Genomic DNA, 23,956 nt, shown 5'->3' with positions numbered 1-23,956 from the left:
CATTACATTATCTAACAATTCAGTTGACCCTAGGTTCTTAGGGGGAGAGTGTCCTTGTCTTCAACCCATGACTCCTCTTGTTGTCCATCAGTTCAGAAGAAAACACTGCCAAATCCCTTAGTGTTTTTGACTGTTCTGGATTTTCTGTCTTCCTTGAAGGAGATCGGTGTAGACTTGTTGGGCCGAAGGGCCTGTTTCCACACTGTAGGGATTTTAAGATTATAAAGTTTGGCAGTGCATTTGCAAAGCAGGGGGTGGACACTTCTCGCATCATATAGCACACAAGGAGGCCATTTGGCCCATTTGACTGTGAGTTCCTTTTGAAAAGTATATCCAATTGCTCCCATCCTGGGAGTATAATGAGCTACATCGAACAAAATTTGTTGCACATCAACATAAGGAATTATTCAAACAGGTTACTAAAAGCTGGGAAAATTAGTAGTTTTTTAAAAGCATCTTAAAGGAAGGTGGAGAATTTCAGGGTAGGGGGCTCTGAAGGATATAGGGCCTCAGCGTCTGGCGATGACAACACTACCATTATAGGGCAAGCCAAACAAAGAACAGCCAGGGAATTCCTCGAAGCATGGCACTCATCCACAAACTCCATCAACAAACACATCGACCTGGACCCAATATACCGGCCACTACAGCAGAGAGCTGAAACTGACAACCGGAAGCGGCAGGGACAGGCCACTATAAATGCCGGAGGAAACACCACAGAAGCGCTTCACAGGAGGCTCCCAAGCACTGAGGATGTCACCTAGACAAGGGACGAAACGTTTGCAACAAAAACTTCCAGCTCGGCGAACAGAACCACAGCAACGAGCACCCGAGCTACAAATCTTCTCAAACTTTGAATATTTTCACTTTAAAGTGCATGTCTGGAAATCAGTTAGCACCAAAATAATGAATGAGCGACCTTGCTAGGGGAGCAGATCTTCAGTACTGCAGCTGGAAAATGATCAGGGCAGAAACCTTCAACTGTGCCACTGTGCCTGGTGAGCCAGCTTATCTGGGCAATACCATCTGGAGTAGTGAAAACCTTGGGAAAAGTCTGAATGGGATTGCCCGCTACAGTTTTAATAGAGAGCGCGATGGTCGGTTTCAGGAAATTTCAGTTCTTCTTGTCTCTGATTTGCTCTCTTTTCAGCACAGCATGGTGGCAAGCACTCTGATTGCCTACCCTCCCACTCCCCCCAACCTTCCAGGGGCCCAGTAGCCAATTTGGAGTCATTTACCAGAAAGCAAGATTGCAAACAGGCTCCAATTATCCCCAGTAACTTCTATTGTCTCCCCTTCTTCATAATGACTGACTTCAAAGTGGCAACTTAACAAAAGGTGATTCTACTGAGGTGGCCCACTACTTACTGTGAATGTGCCTTTAAAGAGTTGTCTTGAATTTTGGTCAGATTGAAACTAACAGCATATATTTTTGTAAAAAATCAATTTTACCAGTATTTTTGGAGTGGGGGATTTCTTTTGTGGCTTTTTTTAATCCCTTATTTTAAGCGCCGAAAATATAATGCTTCGAACGCAGTCTGAGTTTAAAAGTCCTTAATACTCCAGTTCTTGATCATCATGTGCAGAACTGTCAATGTAATTTGTGCCGTGGATCTGTGCAGTTGTTATATAATTGGAAGTGATTGAAGTTGCGTTGGGGGGCTTGGTATTCATTTCAGCAGCTCTAGGCGCAGCTGTTGCATGGAAGATTTATTGCTTTGAAATTTCAGAGTCTGAAAGATTGGAGCACCAGCTCTTGATGGATGTGTCCATGAGACAGTTCTGAGGCAGCGTGGCTTTGTTGGAGGACGTCTCATTTTATGGGACACTGAATCAAAGATCCAATCCCCACCCCATTCCAAACGGATGTAAACGTCTTGCAGCACTATTTAAAAATAGAGCAAGGGAGCCTTATAGAGCGTCTGAAGTACATCCCTCCCCTGATGTTGTAACCAACGTTGCTTTTAAAGATAGTCTGACCATTAGGATCCCACAAATGCCTTAGTGTTGTCTCGTTTCCTATATTGTAACAGTGATTCCCCTTCAAACACTTAATTGACTGTTGCTTGTCGTAAATGCTAGTTCTCTCGTCAATACTTTAGCCTTTTCAGCTGCAGGTTTGGGAAGTGGGGCTGCTTAGTTGAACTTTCACTTAGCTACTTCAACTGTACCGACATTAAGCTTTGGCTGCTTGTTTGCGTCAGGATTTGTTGAGCATGGTGTTCCCAAGTTGTTTATAGTGGTTAATGATTTTTAATCCTGAAAGATTTTTTAATGTTTTCTGTAAGAGTTTTACCAGGCTGGGCCTGGCTTAAGCTGCCATTGATAGGTCCAAGCAGTAGGCCAAGGAGATGAGGGTCATAGTTCCTGAGTACCTGCACCCCTCTCACAGCTGCATTCACACCCAGGCGTCCTTGGAGAGGGTGCACCTGGTTTCCACCAGTGCTCCAAAAGTGTTTGATTTCAAATAAACCTATTGGACTATAACCTGGTGTCATGTTACTTCTATCCTTGGCCACCCCAGTCCAATACCGACACCTCCACATCATGACTCTCTGCCTTTAGAGAGGTGGGCACTGTGGAGGCTGGAGTATATTATTTTCCCCTTCCAACTCCATATTAATGTATTGCTCCCCTCCTCTCCCTACCCTACCCTATTTTTGTTAATGTTGCACAGACCCTGTTTGTAAACTGTTCTTTAAGTGGCATGGATGATTTGGTGTTATATTGTTTTTTTTCTTGTATAGAGTCAGATGTACAGCATAGATATTAGATTAGATTACTTAGTGTGGAAACAGGCCCTTTGGCCCAACAAGTCCACACCGACCCGCAACCCACCCAGACCCATTCCCCTACATTTACCCCTTCACCTGACACTACGGGCAATTTAGCATGGACAATTCACCTAACCTGCACATTTTTGGACTGTGGGAGGAAACCTACGCAGACACAGGGAGAATGTGCAGTCGCCTGAGGAGGGAATTGAACCCGGATCTCTGGCGCTGTGAGGCAGCAGTGCTAGCCACCGTGCCGCCCTCCATCTTCCATACCAGGAACTGCAAGTCCGTTTGGATAAAGGACCCCTGTCAACTCTGGCCCAATGGTGATTAAACCCTGGTCCTGATGTTTTTGTAGAATTTCAGAGACTGTTTGCCCTCCCAGTTGCCTTCCTTTCCCCCAGGATCTTCCTTCCACAGCCCTCTGGATGCCCTGGCATGCTCCATTTTCTGCAGCTACTGCCTTGCCTGCAACTTATGTTTCTGCTTTGTGACCCTGAAACCTCTGCTCCAACCACTCTGTCATATTCCTCGCTCATTGTATCAACATCAGGCAGCACAGTGGCTCAGTGGTTAGCACTGCCTCACAGCACCAGGGTCCCAAGTTCGATTTCACCCGCTGGCAACTGTCTGTGTGGAGTTTGCACATTCTCCCTGTGTCTGCATGGGTTTCCTCCAGATGTTCCGGTTTCCTCCCACAGTCCAAAGACCTGACCAGGTCAGGTGAATTGGCCATGCTAAATTGCCCAGAGTGTTAGGTGCATTAGTCAGAGGGAAATGGGTCTGAGTGGGTTACTCTTCGGAGGGTCGGTGTGGACTGGTTGGGCCGAAGGGCCTGCTTCCACGCTGTAGGGAATCTAATCACTAATCATGACCTGTAACATGAAGGGTTATTGTGAATATCTATATAAAGCAGTCTCCATCAGGCAAAGTAATGGAAGATCACGGTGACTGGGCGACATCTTTGTCTAGATACCTTATGTGAAGCCTTGTCTTGGATGTAATCATTATGTACTAAATTAAAATAAAATATAGTGGTTGCTGGCAGCCTTGCTTCTTGCATTCCTCATCCACTTCAGCGTTGGACACAAAAATGAAAACCACAGAATCCCCTTTTACTTCGTGCACTTATGTTTCCATGGTCTCCATTAATATTTATCTATCACCATTTCAATGTGTCAAAAAAGATATCCAAAGTATTCCACGACCTTATCAGGGAAAGAAATTGGCAAGACAAGGAGATATTAGGATAGGTTTGCCAAAGAGGTTAGAGCGAGAGAGATAAGGAGGTGTACAGAGCAATTTTCAGAGCAGAGAGCCCAGGCAGCTGAAGGCTTTGAAGCCTGGATCAGTAGTAGGGGAGCCTGAAATCTTGCAGACATGTTATACTTCAAAGAAAATGTCTGATTAGTTAGAGTTAGAGTTGACTGGTACTTGACCAGACTTGTGAACTAGTTGTCCTGGTTAGGGTACTAGTTCCCCTTGTATTCAGGAAGACGTTTTATTAGATGCCCTACAGTGTGGAAACAGGCCATTCGGCCCAACCAATCCTTCGAAGAATAACCCACCCAGACCCATTTCCCCTCTGACTAACCACTGGGCAATTTAGCATGGCCTGACTTGCACATCTTTGGACTGTGGGAGGAAACCGGAGCACCCGGAGGAAACCCACGCAGACACGGGGAGAATGTGCAAACTCCACACAGACAGTCGTCTGAGGCTGGAATCAAACCTGGGACCCTGGTGCTGTGAGGCAGCAGTGTTAACCACTGAGCCACCGTGCCACCCCAATTCTAGCATTAACTGTGAACTTAACAGTTTTCTTGTTCTGTAATGATTCCTGGCTCTTTGACAGCAGACTAAGTTTTGTCAGTGTTTGGTAGTGGCTGTTTTGTTAAGAGTGAATAGCTCAGAGGTACGCAGTAAACAGACTAGGAAGATGTGGCTGGTGCCCTTTTCTGAAGGACTTGCTGAACCAATTGGAATTTTTTAACAACAATAATTCAACAGCTTCTATGTATAATAAATAAATTGGTAGACTTATTGTGTCAGGTATTGCAATTTGCCTGTCCTAACATGGCTTTTGTGTGACTTATCAAATGACACTCATGTGAAACACCCTGGTTTATTTTTAAATGTTGGATTTACTATTATAAGTACATTTGCTTTTGCCCAAAACAATCTTTTTCCTTTGCAGCCATAACCTTCCGAGTGCTGGATCCTATCAGAACCCTGAATGCACTGTCTCTGAAACTCTGGGCTATATAGTCGAGAGATGGAGGTGGGGTGATGTTGATGGTTATGTATCCATTAGCTTGAGTCTGTCTCTGACCCCCCCGACCCCATCTTCTGTTCCTCAGTATCTCCATATGTAATGAACAATACTAATGTTTAACTTCAGCAGGAGTGTTCAGGAAGGAGTGAAAGCATTGCAGAGAGACGGCAGAACATATTTTGCAAGAACGCTTTTGCAGACTGTGGGACTTGAGCTGCTTTTTTTTTCTTTATTCATTCATGGGATGAGGGCGTCATTGGCTAGACCAGCATTTATTACCAATCCCAGAGGGCAGATAAGAGTCAACCATATTGGTAGTGGGTCTGGAGTCACATGTAGGCCAGACCAAGTAAGGATAGCAGTTTCCTTCCCTGAAGGACATTAGTGAACCCAGAAGGATCTTTCCAAATATTGACGATGGTAGTTGTTAGACTTTTTATTTCCAGATTTTTGTTTTGATTAAATTCAAATTCCACCATCTGCCATGGTGGTATTTGAACCTGGGCCTCCAGAATATTACTTGGGTTTGTCGATTAACAGTCCCAAAGATGATTCAGCTAGGCCATCACTCCTGCACGGGAGGTAGGCATAGACTACAGAAGTTGAGGCTGTTCTCCTTAGAGAAGAATGAGGGTAGATTTGATTGAAATCTCCAAAATTGTCAGTTATCTGGAGAGAGGGGGAACGAAACTGTTCCCATTAGCAGTAGAGTGGTTGGTGAAAGGAACAGCAGTGAAATGAGAAAGAAGTGCTTTGGATAGTCTTCAGGTTAGACCCTGTTGCATTACTTGAGAGTGTGGTGGAGACCAATACGATGGAGGACTTCCAAAGGGAATTGAACAATTTATCTAAAAATAGAAAATTTGCAGGGCTGCCCTGAAATGAAAGGAGATGGATTTAGCTGCGACACTTTTGCAGTGAAGCAGCACATACCTGGCAGGTGGAATGGCCTTTCTGGCAACTGTTTCCATGGTCCTACTATTCAGCTTCTGCCTATTCACACGTGAAGGTTGAAGTGTTTCAGGGGCTGTGCCTCTCCATTGGTCGCCACCTTCAAAAACTGAATGATGGAAATTAAAATGTAAAAGACGAACATAGAACATAGAACATAGAAGAATACAGCGCAGTACAGGCCCTTGGGCCCTCGATGTTGCGCCGATCCAAGCCCACCTAAACTACACTAACCCACTATCCTCCATATACCTATCCAATGCCCTCTTAAATGCCCATAAAGAGGGAGAGTCCACCACTGTTACTGGCAGGGCATTCCATGAACTAACGACTCGCTGAGTGAAGAACCTACCCCTAACATCAGTCCTATATCTACCCCCCCTTAATTTAAAGCTATGCCCCCTTGTAATACCCGACTCAATACGCGGGAAAAGGTTCATACTGTCGACCCTATCTAACCCCCTAATCATCTTGTACACCTCAATCAAGTCACCCCTAAACCTTCTTTTCTCTAGTGAAAACAGCCCCAAGTGCCTCAGTCTTTCCTCATACGATTTTCCTTCCATACCAGGCAACATCCTGGTAAACCTCCTCTGCACCCGTTCCAATGCCTCCACATCCTTCCTATAGTATGGCGACCAAAACTGCACACAATATTCCAGATGCGGCCGTACCAGAGTCTTATACAACTGCATCATGACCTCAGGACTCCGGAACTCAATTCCTCTACCAATAAAAGCCAGTACGCCATATGCCTTCCTCACCGCACTATTTACCTGGGTGGCAACTTTCAGAGATCTGTGTACATGGACACCAAGATCCCTCTGCTCATCCACACTACCAAGTATCCGACCATTAGCCCAGTACCCCATCTTTTTGTTATTCTTCCCAAAGTGAATCACCTCGCACTTAGCTACATTGAATTCCATCTGCCACCTTTCTGCCCAGCTCTGCAGCTTCTCTATATCCTGCTGTAACCTGCCACATGCTTCCTCACTGTCAACAACTCCTCCGACTTTCGTATCATCCGCAAACTTGCTCACCCAACCTTCTAACCCCTCTTCCAGGTCATTTATAAAAATGACAAACAGCAATGGTCCCAAAACAGATCCTTGCGGAACACCGCTAGTGACGGCACTCCATGAAGAAACTTTGCCATCAACTACTACCCTCTGTCTTCTTCCATCCAGCCAATTCCTAATCCAAACCTCCAACTCGCCCTCAATGCCATATCTCCGTATTTTGTGCAGTAGCCTACCATGGGGAACCTTATCAAACGCCTTACTAAAATCCATATATACCACATCTACCGCTTTCCCCTCATCAACCTCCTTCGTCACCTTTTCAAAGAATTCAATAAGGTTTGTGAGGCATGACTTGCCCTTCACAAAACCATGCTGACTATCCTTGATCACATTATTCCTATCTAGATGTGCATAAATCCTATCCCTTACAATTCTCTCTAAGACTTTGCCCACAACAGAAGTGAGACTCACCGGCCTATAGTTACTAGGGCTATCCCTACTCCCCTTTTTGAACAAGGGAACCACATTTGCTATCCTCCAGTCTTCTGGGACTACTCCTGTAGACAAAGAGGACATAAAAATCAAGGCCAATGGCTCTGCAATCTCCTCCCTTGCTTCCCAGAGAATCCTAGGATAAATGCCATCAGGCCCAGGGGACTTATCTATTTTCACCTTTTCCAGGATTTCCAACACCTCTTCTCTACATACCTCAAAGCCATCCATTCTACTTATTTGTGCCTCAGTATTCTCATCGACAACAATGCCCTGTTCCTGATTGAATACTGAAGAAAAGTATTCATTCAGTGTCTCCCCAATCTCTTCCGCCTCCACACGCAACTTCCCCCTACTATCCTTGACTGGACCTATTCCTACCCTAGTCATTCTTTTATTCCTAACATACCTATAGAAAGCCTTAGGGTTTTCCCTAATCCTATCTACTAAGGACCTTTCATGTCCCCTCCTTGCTGCTTTTAGCTCTCTCTTCAGGTCCTTCCTGACTACCCTATAACTCTCAATCGCCCCAATTGAACCTTCACATCTCATCTTGAGATATGCCGCCCTCTTCCATTTAACAAGGGATTCCAATTCCTTATTAAACCACGGCTCCCTCGCACGACCCTTTCCTTCCTGCCTGACAGGTACATAATTATCAAGGACACTCAATAGTTGCCCCTTGAACAAGTTCCACATATCATTTACACTCTTGCCTTGGAGTCTACTTTTCCAAGCCACACATCCTAAGTCATGCCTCACCGCATCATAATTTCCCTTACCCCAGCTATAATTCTTGCCCTGTAGTACACACTTATCCCTCTCCATCACGAGTGTAAAAATCACCGAATTATGGTCACTATCCCCAAAGGGCTCACCTACCTCTAATTCTAACACCTGGCCTGGTTCGTTACCCAGAACCAAATCCAGTATGGCCTCACCTCTTGTTGGCCTGTCTACATATTGTGTCAGGAAACTCTCCTGCACACATTGAACAAACACTGACCCATCTAACGAACTTGAGCTATAGCTTTCCCAATCAATATCAGGAAAGTTAAAGTCCCCCATAACAACCACCCTATTACTGTCACTCATCTCCTGAATCACCTTCCCAATCCTTTCTTCAATGATTCTAGGACTATTAGGAGGCCTGTAAAAGACTCCTAACAGGGTGACCTCACCTTTCCTATTCCTAACCTCAGCCCAAACTACCTCAGATGGCAAGTCCTCATCCATCGTCCTTTCCACCGCTGTAATACTATCTTTGACAAGCAATGCCACACCTCCCCCTCTTTTACCCCCACCTCTGACCCTACTAAAACATTTAAATCCCGGAACCTGCAACAGCCAATCCTGTCCCTGTTCTAGCCATGTCTCCGTAATAGCCACAACATCGAAGTCCCAGGTACCAACCAACGCTGCAAGTTCACCTACCTTATTTCGTATACTTCTTGCATTGAAGTATACACACTTCAAGCCACTTCCCTGTTTACAGGCACCCTCCTTGGAAATTGATGCCATGTTCCTCACCTCCCTACACTCCAGGCCCTGCACCCTGAAGCTACAATCTGGGTTCCCATGCCCCTGCCGAGTTAGTTTAAACCCCCACCAAGAGCACTAGCAAACCTCCCCCCAAGGATACTGGTTCCCCTCAGGTTCAGGTGTAGACCATCCTGTTTATAGAGGTCCCACCGTCCCCAGAAAGAACCCCAGTTATCCAAAAACTGGAACCCCTCCCTCCTGCACCATCCCTCTCCTTCACGCTTTTAAAGGGGGAAAAAACTAACCCAGCTAAGCTTACACTAACTGCTTCCGGGTCTCGGCTGCCCCTCTGCTTGCCGTCACTTCCTCTGCTGCTCCCGCTCTTTCTGTGAAGGAGAGAGAAAACAAAACACCGATGCCCGCTACAGGTAAGTAATTTTGAAAAAAACTCTTACCTTAGCTGTAGTCTCCCGGGTTCACCTCAACTCGGCCGCTGCTCCCACTCAAATGACCGTTGGTGGTGAAACAGTGAGTATTTATACTCACAGTTCTCCTTCCCGGCTGCCCCTCTGCTTGCCGTCACTTCCTCTGCTGCTGAACCTTTTTGATAATGCAACAGAAGCATTTTAGTCCAGTCTTAATGCAGTCTTCCTTTGACTTCATGAGATTCTAAAAACAGGTATTGCCAAGTTCAATACAAACCTCAACAAAGGGGAAGTGCTGTATTGGGAATGTCACTGGACTTATAAACCAGAATTCCAGATTGATGCTCTGGGGTCATGGGCTCAAATTCCACAATGGCAGTTGATGCAAGTTAAATTAATACAATCTGGAATTGGAAGCTAGTATTATAGTATCAGAAATGGTGACTATGGTTAATTGTTGTGAGCGGCCATCTGGTTCACTAGCTTTTTTGGGAAGGAAGTCTGTAGTCCCTACCCAGACTGGTCAGTTTAAGACTCCAGACCCACAGGGATGTTGTTGATTCTTCACTGTCCTCTGGAATGGTCGAGCAGGTTACTTTCAGTTCAAAGGCAGTCCAGAACAGGCAACAAATGGTGACCTTTCTGGCAATGCCAACTTCCTGTGCAAGAATAAAGAAAAGTATGCTTTGATCTCCAAAGGAGTAGGCCACTCAGCCCTTTTGAGACTGCGTTTGTTTCTCATTCAATTTGTCCATGGCTAATCATCCAACTCTGTACACTCTCTTCCTGCATCACCCTCTTGCATACAATAGAACGAATTGTAGAATAGAATCCCTACAGTATGGATGCAGACCATTTGGCCAATCAAGTCCAGACCAACCTTCCAAAGAGCATCCCACCCAGACCCATTGCCCATGGCCAACCCACCTAGCCTGGACATACCTGGACACCTATGGGCAATTTAGCATGGCCAGTCCACCTAACCTGCACAGGGAGAATGTGTGAACTCCACACAGTTACCAGCGGCTGAAACTGAACCCGGGTCCCTGGCACTGAGGCAGCAATGCTAACCACTGAGCTGCTAACCACTGAGCCACTACACCGCTCCTTTGATCCCCTTAGCCACAAAGCCATATCCAACTCCTTCTGAAAACATCCAATATTTTGGCCTCAACCGCTTTCTATGACAGAGAGTTCCACAGGCTCCCCACTCTGAGTGAAGAAATTTCCCTTGATCTCAGTCCTTGATTGCCTACCTTGTATCCTTAAACTGTGATGTCGGTTCTGGAAAAAATCCTTCCTATGTTCACCTTGTCAAGTCAAGGTAGAATTCTATCGAAGATTAGCCATTTTCAAACAAATAATTGATGTGGCCTCCAAACTAGGCTTCTGTTTGATCAAGATGGATATGCCCATCAAAGGACCAAGGTGTGTGTGTGCGTGTGTGCGTGCGTGCGTGCCCGGACGGCGGGAATGAGGTTTGAATGAGTACTTCACATCGCTCTAGACAAGGGCAAGGTCTAGAAACCGAGGAGGGGTCTATAAATATCTGGACAAATTAACATGGAGAGGGGAGTGGTATTTGTGGTTTCAGCAGGCTTGAAATGGAATACGACTCCAGCTGTCATGGGGTGTATAGCATGCTGCTGTGTGAAGCAAGAGATGGGTTTGCAAGAGTTTTGACATTCATCTCCAAATCCTTTCTGACCACGGGAGAATCATAGAATCCCTACAGTGTGGAAACGGGCTGTTTGGCCTAACAGGTCCGCACCAACCCTCCCAACGAGTATCCCACCCAGACCCAATCCCCTACCCTATTACCCTACATTTTATCCCTGACTAATGCACCTAACTTACACATTCCTGAACACTGGGCAATTTAGCATGGCCAATTCACCTAACTTGCACATGGGGGGTAGGGAAATACAGGTCGGTGAGCCAGACATCAATGGTAGATGAACCTTTTGCGGGTGGGGAGGGGAAGAAATCCGAATTCCTATCCAATTGGCAAAGCACTGATTTACCTGCACTTCACTCAAACTACTGTCCTGCATTGACTGCTTAAAACATGGTGTCCTGTACATTGGGAAGACCAAGTGTAGACTGGGTGACCACTTAGGAAAACAGTTACGCATTGTCTACAGAAATGACCCTGAGCTTTCTGTTACTGGACCCCGAAACATTAACTCCAATTTCTCTCCACAGACGTCGCCAGACCTGCTGAGCTTTTCTAGCAATTTGTTTTTGTTTCTGATTTCCAGAATCCGCAATGCTTTCAATGTTCACTTCACATTTAAAACTGTCTCTAGTTGGTAGCCTGGACTTAGTGAGAAATGTATCAAACTGGGAGGTGAGGGAAGGTGGAAATAGAGCTCATTCACTAATTGCACACACAGATTAACTTAGTCAGGTAATGAGGGGCATTAGTCATACTTTCATTTTGAAAGAATGACTTTTATTGGTATAGCGCTTCTCATTACCACCGGATGTCTCAAAGTACTTTGCAGTCAACACACTTTTTGTAGATAGGCAAAAGTGGGTACTGCAGATACTGGAGATTAGAGTGGTGTTGGAAAAGCACAGCAGGTCTGGTAGCATCCAAGGAACAACCCTTCGTGGTGAAGAGCTTTTGCTCGAAACGTCAATTTTCCTGCTCCTCAGATGTTGCCTGACCACCTGTGCTTTTCCAGCACCACTCTAATCTAGACACTTTTGAAGATGTCATTGCTCATGTGATGTGAGAAGTATGATAATTTCTTGCAAAGCAAGCTCCTACAAACAGTAATCTGATGAGCAACAGACGTTCTGGCTTGTTTTCGGTGTGTTGATGTTCAAGGGATAAATACTGTCTCGGTCACTGAGGACAACTGCTCATTTCTTCCTCAAAATGGTGGCATAGGATTGTAAATGTCATCCGAGAGAGCAAATCAGTCTTCAGTTTAAAGTCTTCTGAAAACCAGCATTAACGACAGTTCAGCAGTCTACCATTGCTGCACTGGCAATGTCAGCAAAGTGTTTTACTTCTGAATTGGAGCACCGGGGATTCAGGTTCGATTCCATCCTCTGGTAACTGTCTGTGTGGAGTTTGGACTTCTCTGTGTGGGTTTCCTCTGGATGTTCCAGTTTCCTCCCACAATCTAAAGATGTGAAGGATATGTGGATTGGCTATGCTAAATTGCCTGTAGTGACTAGGGATTGCAGGCTAGGTAGTTTGGCCATGGGAAGCGCAAGGTTACAGGGGTAGGGAATGGTGGGTGGGCTGTTCTTTGGAGTATCAGTGTGGATGTGATGGGCTGAATGGCCTGCTTCCACCCTATGTGGATCCTGTGATACTATTAGAGTGGAACTTGAACATTCTAACTCTGAGGCGAGAGTGATACCAGTGAACTGGGGCTGACTCAGAGGCAAGGGGAGCTAGAATCACGTAGTACCCTGGTAACCTGTGGGTAGGTCATGACTGGCCACGGGTCAGCAGGGAGGCGCTCAATAGTGTTGAGTCACAGGTTAAGTTTAAAATATAGTTAGTTGGAAATTCCTGAATCTACTTCAGTCATATTGTGGTTTTTACTGTAATGGGAAAGGCCAATCATTGCACGTATTTACTCCCAGTTTGACTGGTTTATCGAGTTCAGCCAGGCTTCGCACTGTGGTTGCCACCCACATGATAGACGCTGTGCACAGATACACAGTGCCACGTAGGCTGTGGGACACGCTGTTTCCATTTCCTCTGCTGTTGTCACTTCACATTTCACTGGTGATTCAGCATGATGGGGTAGATTTACTGTTCTCCACCTACCGGCCTTCCAAATGACACACCCCTCCTTTCTCAGCTTTCTTTATATTTTCTGGGTTTTTTTTGGCTCGTGCAGGTCTGTTTATCTCTGCTACATTTAGCTGGTTTAATCAGGCAGATCGAGTGATGGATTTGAAAGTCTGATTTTGCAAGGGGCCTGCAGTATCTTAATTTCAGGGCTTTTGATAATGCTGTTCCCTGTTCAAGCCCTCACTCTCTATCAGGCTCCCTCAAAAGTTACTCTAAAATAACAGTACAGGTGGACAGCCCTTTATCTGAAAGGCTCCAAAGTCCAAAGATTTTTTTGTGAAGTTTTTTTTCTCATTAACAATGTTGTTTGGAGTGCAAACAGTTAACCCAAGTCGATACCCATTTGATGTGAGTCACTCAGGTGTGACGTGCGGGGGTGTGGCCCAGCAGTGGCAGGCCTCAATTCTGTTTCAGGGCCTGTTTTATTCAGTAACTCTGCTCCTCCAGTAAGATTTTTTCTAAAAAATTTCACTGTCAAATTGTCACTTATTCTGAAATTCAAAAACTTCTGAATTCCGAAAACCATTGGTCGCTAGCATTTCAGATAAAGGGGCCTGTTCAGCCTCTCCCTACAGCTCAAATCCTCCAATCTTGGCAACATCCTTGTAAATCCTTTCTGAGCCCTTTCAAGTTTCACAACATCTTTCCAATAGGAAGGAGACCAGAATTGCACGCAATATTCCAACAGAGGCCTAACCAATGTCCTGTACAGCCGCAACATGACCTCCCAACTCCTGTACTCGATACTCTGCACCCTTTTTCAGTTAGAATAAATAGATTGGCACAATAGTGCTGCCTCAAGGATTTGCGACTGTACAGGACATTGGTTAGGCAACTATTGGAATATCGCACGCAATTCTGGTCTCCTTTCTATCGGAAAGGTGTTGTGAAACTTGAAAGGGCTCAGAAAGGATTTACAAGGATGTTGCCAGGGTTAGAGGATTTGAGCTACAGGGAGAGGCTGAACAGGCTGGGGCTGTTTTCTCTGAGCTTCGGAGGCTGAGGGGTGACCTTATAGAGGTTTACAATATCATGAGGGGCGTGGATAGGGTAAATAGACAAAGTCTTTTCCCTGGGGTGGGGGAGTCCAGAACTAGAGGGCATAGCTTTAGGGTGAGAGGGGAAAGATATAAAAGAGACCTAAGGGGCGACTTTTTCTTACAGAGGGTGTTACGTGTATGGAATGAGCTGAAGTGGTGGAGGCTGGTAAAGTTACAACACTAAAGAGACATTTGGATGGGTATATGAATAGGAAGGGTTTGGAGAGATATGGGCCGGGTGTTGGCAGATGGGACTAGATTGTGATGGGATATCTGGTTGGCATGGACGGGTTGGACTGAAGGGTCTATTTCCGTGCTGTACATCTTTATGACTCTGATTGTGCTCCTGTAGTCTACCTGGGAATTTACAGTGTAATCAGAGTTTGGGATATTCTCACTTTCTGTCACACTTGCCACCTTCTCTCCCCCCCCCCCCCCCCGAAGGATTAAAGGTGAATTTGGTTAGCTGTAACACTATTTATAATGTGTCTTATATGTTGATGAATCTTATTGTCATCAGTTGTCAACAGTGTGTCTGTTGAATCATCGTGTTGTCAGTTTTGAGGAGTGTATGTTAATGCATGTACAAGAAGGCTGTTCATGGGAATAACCCTGTTATGGTCATTCTGGGGTTTCTGCCTTGGCCATTTAGCTGAAACAAATTAACCGCTGCTCTGTATGTCACTTCTGGTGTGGGCTGAAGTGAGCTCCGAGTTGAGCCCCACTGTCTCTAACTTGGACCAAGGTCTGTCATGAGGAGCGTTATATTGGCTGGGGTGCCACCCTGCACAGTGTTGGGACAGAGTAGACCATTCAGCCCATTGAATGGTAGAACAGACTCAGTGGTAGCATGGCTGGTCTTTGGCCCATAGCCCTTAATACCTCTACTTAACAAAAAATGTATCAATCTAATAACTGATCCTCTATCTACTGCCATTTGTGGGAGAGTGGCAAGCTTCTCCTACCCTTTGTGTGTGGAAATGCTCCCTAATGTGTCTCCTGAATGGTCTGGCCCTCGTTCTGAGACCATGTCCCCTAGCTCTCGACTCCCCAACCTGTGGAAATAGTTCATCTTTATCTACTGAAAACTCTGATGAAGAGTCATCTAGATTCAAAACATTAGCTTGTTTTCTCTCCATGAGTACTGCCTGACTTGCTGTGATCTCCAGCATGTGCTGTTTTCAGTACAGATTTTCCTAACTTATCTTTATCTACCCTGTCTTTTACTATTAATGCCTTGAAGATCACCCTTAACGTTCTAAATTGTCAAGAAAGTTGGTCTAATGTATATAATATCTCATCAAACCTAACCCCTTAAGTCCAGGAATCAATTTTGTTTCACTTGTGTTGTACCCCTCCCTCCCCAAAAAGCCAAAATATCCTTCCTGAAGTGCTCTGATCTGCGTGTTTGGGGTCCAACCAAAGTTCTGTATAACTGCAGCATAACTTCTGCATCCTTGTGTTCCAGTTCCAGTCATCATTCCATTAGCATTTTTGATTATTTTCTGTGCCTGCTTATGACATTTTAAAGATCCACGCTCCTGAATCCAGGTACGTTCTGCCCAGCAGTGAGTGTCCAACGTCAGTTGTTCCCAAACTGTTTCCCGTTTTGGTTCGTTGGGAATTGAGCCCACATTGTTGGCATCACTCTGCTTCTCAAACTGGTCATCCAGCCGACTGCAGTGACAGGAGTGTAACACTCAGAGATGGCACCATCCCAATGAACATTAAGCTAAGACCTCACTGGTCCATTAAAATTTCCCACTGATTTAAAGAGAAACAGTGGGAGGACTTCACCCCCAGTTCGTGGACTAATTAATAGTGGAAAGTGAATTTTCCACTTATTAGCACCTTGCTACTTCTCGCATGCACAGTTTGTTACTTTTTTCTCCATTGCTTCCATCTAGAAAAACTTAATTTGCTCCACAGTGAGTGGACAAAACATATATTAATGCAAGTTCTTACTTTCTTGGCAGGGGTGAGTTTTGTGACATCAATAAATCTTCCTTTTTTAATATAAAAAAAGTTGTAAGCAGACATCATTTGGATTTCACAACAAAACAAAGTGCTCTTTAACAAAAGTGGCACGGTGGCACAGTGGTTAGCACTGCTGCCTCACAGCGCCAGAGACCCGGGTTCATTTCCTGCCTCGGGCGACTGACTGTGTGGAGTTTGCACGTTCTCCCCGTGTCTGCGTGGGTTTCTCAGGGTGCTCTGGTTTCCTCCCACAGTCCAAAGATGTGCAGGTTAGGTGAATTGGCCATGGGAAATTGCCTGTAGTGTTAGGTGAAGGGGTAAATGTAGGGAAATGGGTCTGGGTGGGTTGGTCTTCGGAGGGTCGGTGTGGACTTGTTAGGCCGAAGGGCCTGTTTCCACACTGTGTAAGTGATCTAATCTTAAAAAAAAGGCAAAATATTGTGGAAACCTGAAACAAACACAGAACGCTGGAGAAACTCGGCAGGCATGGCAGTGTCTGTGGAGAGGAACAAAGTTAACATTCCTAATCTGGTATGACTCTTCAGAACTCAATTCTGCTGTTAGTTTTGGAGTAGAGTCATGCTGGACTCAAAATGTCAACTCTATTTCCCTCTCCTCAGATACTGCTGAGTTTTCTCCAGAATTCTATTTGTTCCTACGTTTTTACTCCTTACCTAACATGGGAGTGAGGTGGTGTTCACTGAGCTGCATTTTAATAGCTCACATGGACAATATTTCAGCGGAGATACTCAGATGTCTGGGTCAAAGTTGATTTCTTGTATGAGGAGTGGAAAGGGAGGAGGGTACTGTCATTAAACATTTTGTTTTTGTTTGTTTGTTTCTCTGTCCCCGCCCAGTATGCGTCGACTGGATGTTTGCTGACCCTCCATCACACTGAGAAGCCAGACCATGAGGATGCCTGCGAGTATCGACCTTACTCCTGCCCCTGTCCCGGGGCTTCGTGCAAGTGGCAGGGCTCCCTGGAGCAGGTCATGTCTCACCTGGTGCACGTCCACAAGAGCATCACCACCCTGCAAGGGGAGGACATTGTCTTCCTGGCCACGGACATCAACCTGCCCGGGGCGGTGGACTGGGTCATGATGCAGTCTTGTTTCGGGCGGCACTTCATGCTGGTGCTGGAGAAGCAGGAGAAGTACGAGGGCCACCAGCAGTTCTTCGCCATCGTGCTGCTGATCGGCGCCCGCAAACAGGCTGAGAACTTTGCCTACCGGCTGGAGCTGAACGGGAACCGCCGGCGCCTGACTTGGGAGGCAACCCCTCGCTCCATTCACGACGGTGTCGCCACAGCCATCATGAACAGCGACTGTCTGGTCTTTGACGCGGCCATCGCTCACCTCTTTGCTGACAATGGCAACTTGGGAATCAACGTCACCATTTCGACTTGCTGTTCGTGATATTTATGTGGTGGAGGTGTTTGGGGTTGCTGGTGTTGTGATGATCTGTTGCTTATTTTATTTTTGGTTGTCTTCTCTAGACTAGACACGAGATCATTGTGAAGCTTTACTGACTGTGCCAATTTATTTAAATTATGTTGCCATAATAGCTTTTTTAAATAAATATATATATATTTCAGATTGGTTGCAATTCTTTAGATTTGCTTGTCACCCAGGTATCTAGTCCTCACCATTGTAAGGCCATAACCTACCTTTTAAGGTCTTTTTATTCATTTATGGGACGTGGACATCGTTGGCTGGGCCAGCATTTATTGCCCTTTCTGAATTGCCCAGTTAAGAGTCAACCATGTTGAGCGTATGGAGTCGCATATAGGCCAGACTGGGTAAGGATGGCATCTTTCCTTCCCTGAAGGAAGTTAGTGAACCAGATGGGCTTTTATGACAATCATTGAGGAGAAAGTGAGGTCTGCAGATGCTGGAGATCAGAGATGGAAATGTGTTGCTGGAAAAGCGCAGCAGGTCAGGCAGCATCTAGGGAACAGGAGAATCGACGTTTCGGGCATTAGCCCTTCTTCAGGAATGAGGAAAGTTGGTCCAGCAGGCTAAGATAAAAGATAGGGAGGAGGGACTTGGGGGAGGGGCGTCGGAAATGTGATAGGTGGAAAGAGGTCAAGGTGAGGGTGATAGGTCAGACTGGGGTGGGGGCGGAGAGGTCGGGAAGAAGATTGCAGGTTAGGAAGGCGGTGCTGAATTTGATGGATTTGACTGAGACAGGCTGGGGGGAGGGGAAATGAGGAAACTGGCGAAATCCGAGTTCATCCCTTGTGGTTGGAGGGTTCCTAGCCGGAAGATGAGGCGTTCTTCCTCCAACCGTCGTTTCGCTGTGGTCTGACAATGGAGGAGTCCAAAGACCTGCATATCCTTGGTGGAGTGGGAGGGGGACCCAACCACCCTGTAGCTCAACATTTCAAATTCAGCACCGCCTTCCTAACCTGCAATCTTCTTCCCGACCTCTCCGCCCCCACCCCAGTCTGACCTATCACCCTCACCTTGACCTCTTTCCACCTATCACATTTCCGACGCCCCTCCCCCAAGTCCCTCCTCCCTATCTTTTATCTTAGCCTGCTGGACCAACTTTCCTCATTCCTGAAGAAGGGCTAATGCCCGAAACGTCGATTCTCCTGTTCCCTAGATGCTGCCTGACCTGCTGCGCTTTTACAGCAACACATTTCCATCTTTTATGACAATCAACAGTGTTTATACATGGCCACCTTTAATCTCGATTAAAAACCAAAAGATCTGTGATATCAGAAACCAAAACTGAAAGTGCTGGAAAAGCTCAGCGGGTCTGTTAGCATCTGTGGAGAGAAATCAGAGTGAGACTTAGACTAGCTTGTCTCTTTTAAATTCCGCTTAATTTTCTATGGCAGGATTCAAGCCCAAAGATTAGCCTGGGTTTAGAGATTGCTCGTCAAGTGACATTACCACGACCCCACAGCCTCTCCATGATGTGTAATACACACTTTAGATTAGATTCCCTAAAGTGTGGAAACAGGCCCTTCGGCCCAACTAGTCCACACCGACTCTCTGAAGAGAAACCCACCCAGACCATACTCCCCTGACTAATGCACTTAACTCTATGGGCAATTTAGCATGACCAATTCACCTGACCTGCACATTTTTGGACTGTGGGCGGAAACCGGAGCACCCAGCGGGAACCCACGCAGACACTGGGAGAATGTGCAAACTCCACACAGTCAGTCGCCTGAGGCGGGAATTGAACCCGGGTCCCTGGCACTATGAGGCAGCAGTGCTAACCACTGTGCCACCGTGCCACACTTGATCTCTCTCTTTTCCATCGCTTTTTAATCCTGTTTTGTTTTATGCTACATTGCTTTCAGACTTTAATTTTTTACTTTTCCCTGATAAGTTGAGGAGCAGAAGTGAGCTTTACAGCCTCCTGAACTGGATCCATCATTATCTAGGTGGTGGTGGTGGGCCACTGCTAACTCAACTCTTGAGTTGCTGTAGTCCCATGCATGTTTTACGTGCCTGTTGTAACCTGGAGCTGTGAACAGTGATGGAAGAGGCTTCAATTTTCTTTGTCACCTGGCTGACCAGGAGTGTCTCCTGCTCTTACTGCTTGCCAATGATGTGTGCTGGGAAGATCTACAGGTTGCTGATCATCTGTGTAGCAACTTTATCAACACACCTTCCTTGGCCACCAAGTCCTGACGTCAAAGCCCTCCCCCCTTGCCCACCCAGCTCCTGACTCAGACGCAAGAATTTGTTTCTGAGGATTATTTTCTTTGTGGCTGTGGTTCACTGGGTACTTCTAGCGCAGCAACCCAATAATTTATTTGCATTTAAGGATAGATAGGTGATGGTAAGTAGGTACTTAGTCAGTGAGGCTGTGACTGAATGGAGTAAAATAAATACTAGCAACGAATGGAATGGAAAACCGATTGAATTGGGAGCAGGAGTAGGCCATTCAGACCCTTGGATGGGACAGTGACTCGATGGTTAGCTCTACTGCCTCACCGTTTCAGGGACCTGGGTTCGATTCCATTCTTGGGCAACTGTGCAAACTCCACATAGACTGTCATCCTGTGTCTGCATAGGCTTCTTCCCACAGTCCAAAGTTCAGCAGGTTAAGTGGATTGACCATAGTGTCCAGGAATGTGCAGGCTAGGTGGGTTAGCCATGGGAAATGCAGGGCTATAGGATTGGGGGGTTGGTGTGTGTGAGATGATCTTCAGAGGGTTGGCGTGGACCCAGTGGGCCAAATGGCCTGCTTCCACTGTGGGGATTCTCGTCTACTGCTGATAACCTTTCAACCCCATGCCTATCAAGAATCTCTCTAGCTCTGCTTTGAAAATATCTAAAGATTTTGCTTCCATGCCTTTTGAGAAAGTTTGTTCCAAAGGCTCAAGACCCTGTGTGAGAATTTATTTCTCTTGATGTCTGTCTTCATAGGAGATCATTTACTTTGAAGTGGCAACCCTAAGTTCCAGATTCTTCCACAAGTGGTCAACTTCCTTTCCACATTCACTATGGTAAGACACTTCCGGGTCGAATGATCCAGTGTGATACCATGGTGCCATATTGTTTGAAGTTGGCCAGTTCTGCAGGATAGTGACCAAATCTCCAATACGGTTTCCTCCCCATACGGTTCCTCATTGGGAAGTATATTATAGTTGCATTTATGGGTATTAGTGGCACATAACTTATCTTCAACGCAGCATGCTGACAAGCTATTATAATATATAACCTCAAGCATCACCCCCTCCATCCCCAAGGATTGAATGTGAAAAGGCAGCATGATGGTTCAGTGTTAGCACTGCTGCCTCTCAGCACCAGGGACCAGGATTCTATTCCACCCTCGGGTGACTCCCTGTCGAGGTTGCACATTCTGCCTATGTCTGCGTGGGTCACCTCCGGGTACTCCCACAGTTCAAAGATGTGCAGGTTAGGTGGATTGCCCACGCTAAATTACCCAGGGATGTGCAGGCTAGGTGGATTAGCCATGGGGAATGCAGGGTTACAGGAATAGAGTTGGGGTGGGTCTGGGTGGGATGTTCTTTGGAGGGTCGGTGTGAACTTGATGGGCCGAATGGCCTGCTTCCACAGTGTAGGGATTCTAAGGCAGGACGTGTTCACTGTAGCAGTGGGTGCAGAAGTATCGGGTTTAACTCCAAACTTATACACATCTCAGTTGGAGTGAGGCAGCTCAGTCTAATCAGATTTATACCAAGGTTTATATTTGCCTGGTCGCTCAGCTGTTGCCATCTGTTGCAGCTCCTTCCTCTTTCTCTCGTCGGAGGAAAGTTCTATGCAACAGTAGGTGAAGTAAGTTCACTGGGTCACATGTACTAATGTTGAACTTTTTCTTTAGTTTTTAAGAGGCTGTTTTTCAAGTATCAGTTGCACTTCAGCCCCACGTGTCTAATTGATAGGTAACCCAAGCCAGGATGGCGATCAGATGCAGGAAGGTTAGAGGTCCTCCCTGTGGGTGTAGCCAAAGTGGCTATTGAAAAGTCTAGGCAGTGGGTTGTCTATGGGGTCATTGTGCCTGATTGTATGGCCCTCTTTCATGTTTAAGTCCGCACCCAGTTGTCTATTTCCGAGAGCACGGACAGTGTCTACTAGCGCAATAGAGGCCTTTAGAGACCAGTGGATACCATGGGGCTGGAGTACATCACCACCCACAGAATGATATCATAGTTTGACTTTTAAGTTTCTGTTCTGTAAGTTTCCATTGATAGTTTAGACTTTGTTATTAGAGTTGAGTAGCAAGGTCAAGCTCATTTTGTAGTTTGTCAGCGTTTGTACAGGAACATGAGCCGGAATGTGGTGGAACTACAGTACTGGGAAAACAAAGGCTGCAGTTAGTTTCTGTCTCTCTCATAAATATACATACATACACATGTGCACAGACACATACACATATGCACACGTACATATACATTCAGGTATGTATATACACGCATACATGTGTGCATGTGTATATATTTTATATACCTATGCGCACACACCTATACAGGCACACGTGTGTTGGTGTGAGTATCTACGTATACATGTGTACGTTTTCTTGGCTGGTTAAAAATCTTTAATGTTTAACTTTTTCACATTTTCTATATCAAAGATTAAAAATGAATGTAAAGGCACAACGTTTACAGATGGGCTTCAGTCTGATCTGTACTTCCTCTTTATTTAAAAAAAACTAAACCCTTTCACTCCTGGCCAGCTGGGATAAACTCCACTGCCTCTTGTTAACCTACATTTCACTTCTTTCACCTCAAACTAGAATGCTAAGCAATTAAAAGTGTAAAGGAATTGCATTTTTTCCCAATAACTAACCCTACATTCCTACATCTAAACAATTTTTAAATATTGTATCTGCTTTCCACATCATCTCTTTCCATTCTTTCACCTTCTATCCCTCCCTGTCTTTTTCTACAGTCCTCCTTTTTCCTCACTGCTAGTCTGCTTTCCTCCATCTTTTTCTCCCTGCCTCCATCCCTTTCTCTCCTCTTCCCCCCCCCCCCCCCCCCCCCGTCTGTCTGTCTCTTCTCTCTCAACAAACAGTTAAGCAACTATGTGCAGTTTGTACTCAGATCCAAGTTGTTTGCCATTGGTCCCCATGTTGTTTTCACTTTATTGTTGTAAGGGAGTGGAATTCAGCCACACAGTGTTCCTGATCTTCATGAAGCTTGCTGGATAAATGCCAATGTAACTGCTTGATGTGAAAGATAGGGGAACAAATTGCCCCTGAAGTAACTTGAGAAAAATGATGAACCAAATAGATAAGATGCCCTACAGTGCGGAAACAGCCCATTTGGCCCAACAAGTCCAAACTGACTTTCCAAAGAGTAACCCACCCAGACACATTTCCCTCAGACTAAAGCATTTGACACTATGGGCAAATTAGCATAGGCAATTCACCTGACCTGCACATCTTTGGATTGTGGGAGGAAACTGGAGCAAGCCCACGCAGACACTGGGAGAGAGTGCAAACTCTACACAGTCACCAGAGGCTGGAATTAAACCTGGGTCACTGGCACTGAGAGGCAGCAGTACCAACCACTTAGCCACCATGCCTCCCCACAGATGTTCAGGATAGGATTTTTAAAAATGGATGTAAAGTGACACTGAACTAAGCAAGTGAGTAGAGGAAATATGAAGGCAGAAAGGAGAGTGCTTTGGGCAGCATGGTGGTTTAGTGGTCAGCACTGCTGACTCACAGCACCAAGGACTTGGGTTTGACTCAGCCTTGGGTGACTGTGTGGAATTTGCACATTTTCTCTCTCTGGGTTTCTGCCTGGTGCTCTAGTTTCCTTCCACAGTCCAAAGTTGCACAGCTTAGTTGGACTGACCATTGGTAAATACAGGGTAGGGGTGGGATACTCTTCAGAGGGTTGGAGTAGTCTCAATGGGCTGAACGGCCTCTTTCAGTGCTGTAGGAATTCTCTGAGATGATGAATGGCAGAATGAAGTGAAATAGTGTTATGCAGAAAGTGTTGGTCTCAATCTGGGCAGTGGCTGAAACAAACATTTAGAAAAACTAATCAAACAAAGCCAACATGGTCTTGTGAAAAGGGGATCATGTTTGACAAATCTGCTAGCATTCTTTGAGGATACAAGAAGCAGAGTTGATAAAAGGGAACCAGTAGATGCGGTGTCTTTGGCTATCCAGAAGTCATTTGATAAGGTGTCATTTTAAAAGTTATTGCACAGGATAGGTATTGGGAGTAATGCATGGATTGAGGAATGG

At 45.7% G+C, this 23,956-nt stretch overlaps 1 protein-coding gene across 1 annotated transcript in view; it reads left to right on the top strand.

Moving 5' to 3' along the window:
- The window catches only part of LOC122556202 (E3 ubiquitin-protein ligase SIAH1-like), a 28,909-nt gene extending 11,049 nt beyond the window's left edge, over window positions 1–17,860 (top strand). The window contains exon 2 of the mRNA XM_043702750.2: window positions 17,125–17,860. Within this exon, the coding sequence (XP_043558685.2) occupies window positions 17,125–17,682 (558 nt within the window). The 3' untranslated portion in view covers window positions 17,683–17,860. The remainder of the gene's footprint in view (window positions 1–17,124) is intronic.
- Window positions 17,861–23,956: the final 6,096 nt, after the last annotated feature.

The sequence above is a fragment of the Chiloscyllium plagiosum genome, unplaced genomic scaffold, assembly GCF_037043375.1.
Source record: "Chiloscyllium plagiosum isolate Xiang-an unplaced genomic scaffold, Cpla_swu_hap1 HiC_scaffold_13, whole genome shotgun sequence".
Lineage (NCBI taxonomy): Eukaryota > Metazoa > Chordata > Chondrichthyes > Orectolobiformes > Hemiscylliidae > Chiloscyllium > Chiloscyllium plagiosum.
The sequence above is the reverse complement of the archived record's forward strand: the minus strand, read 5'-3'. Positions and strand labels throughout refer to the sequence as shown.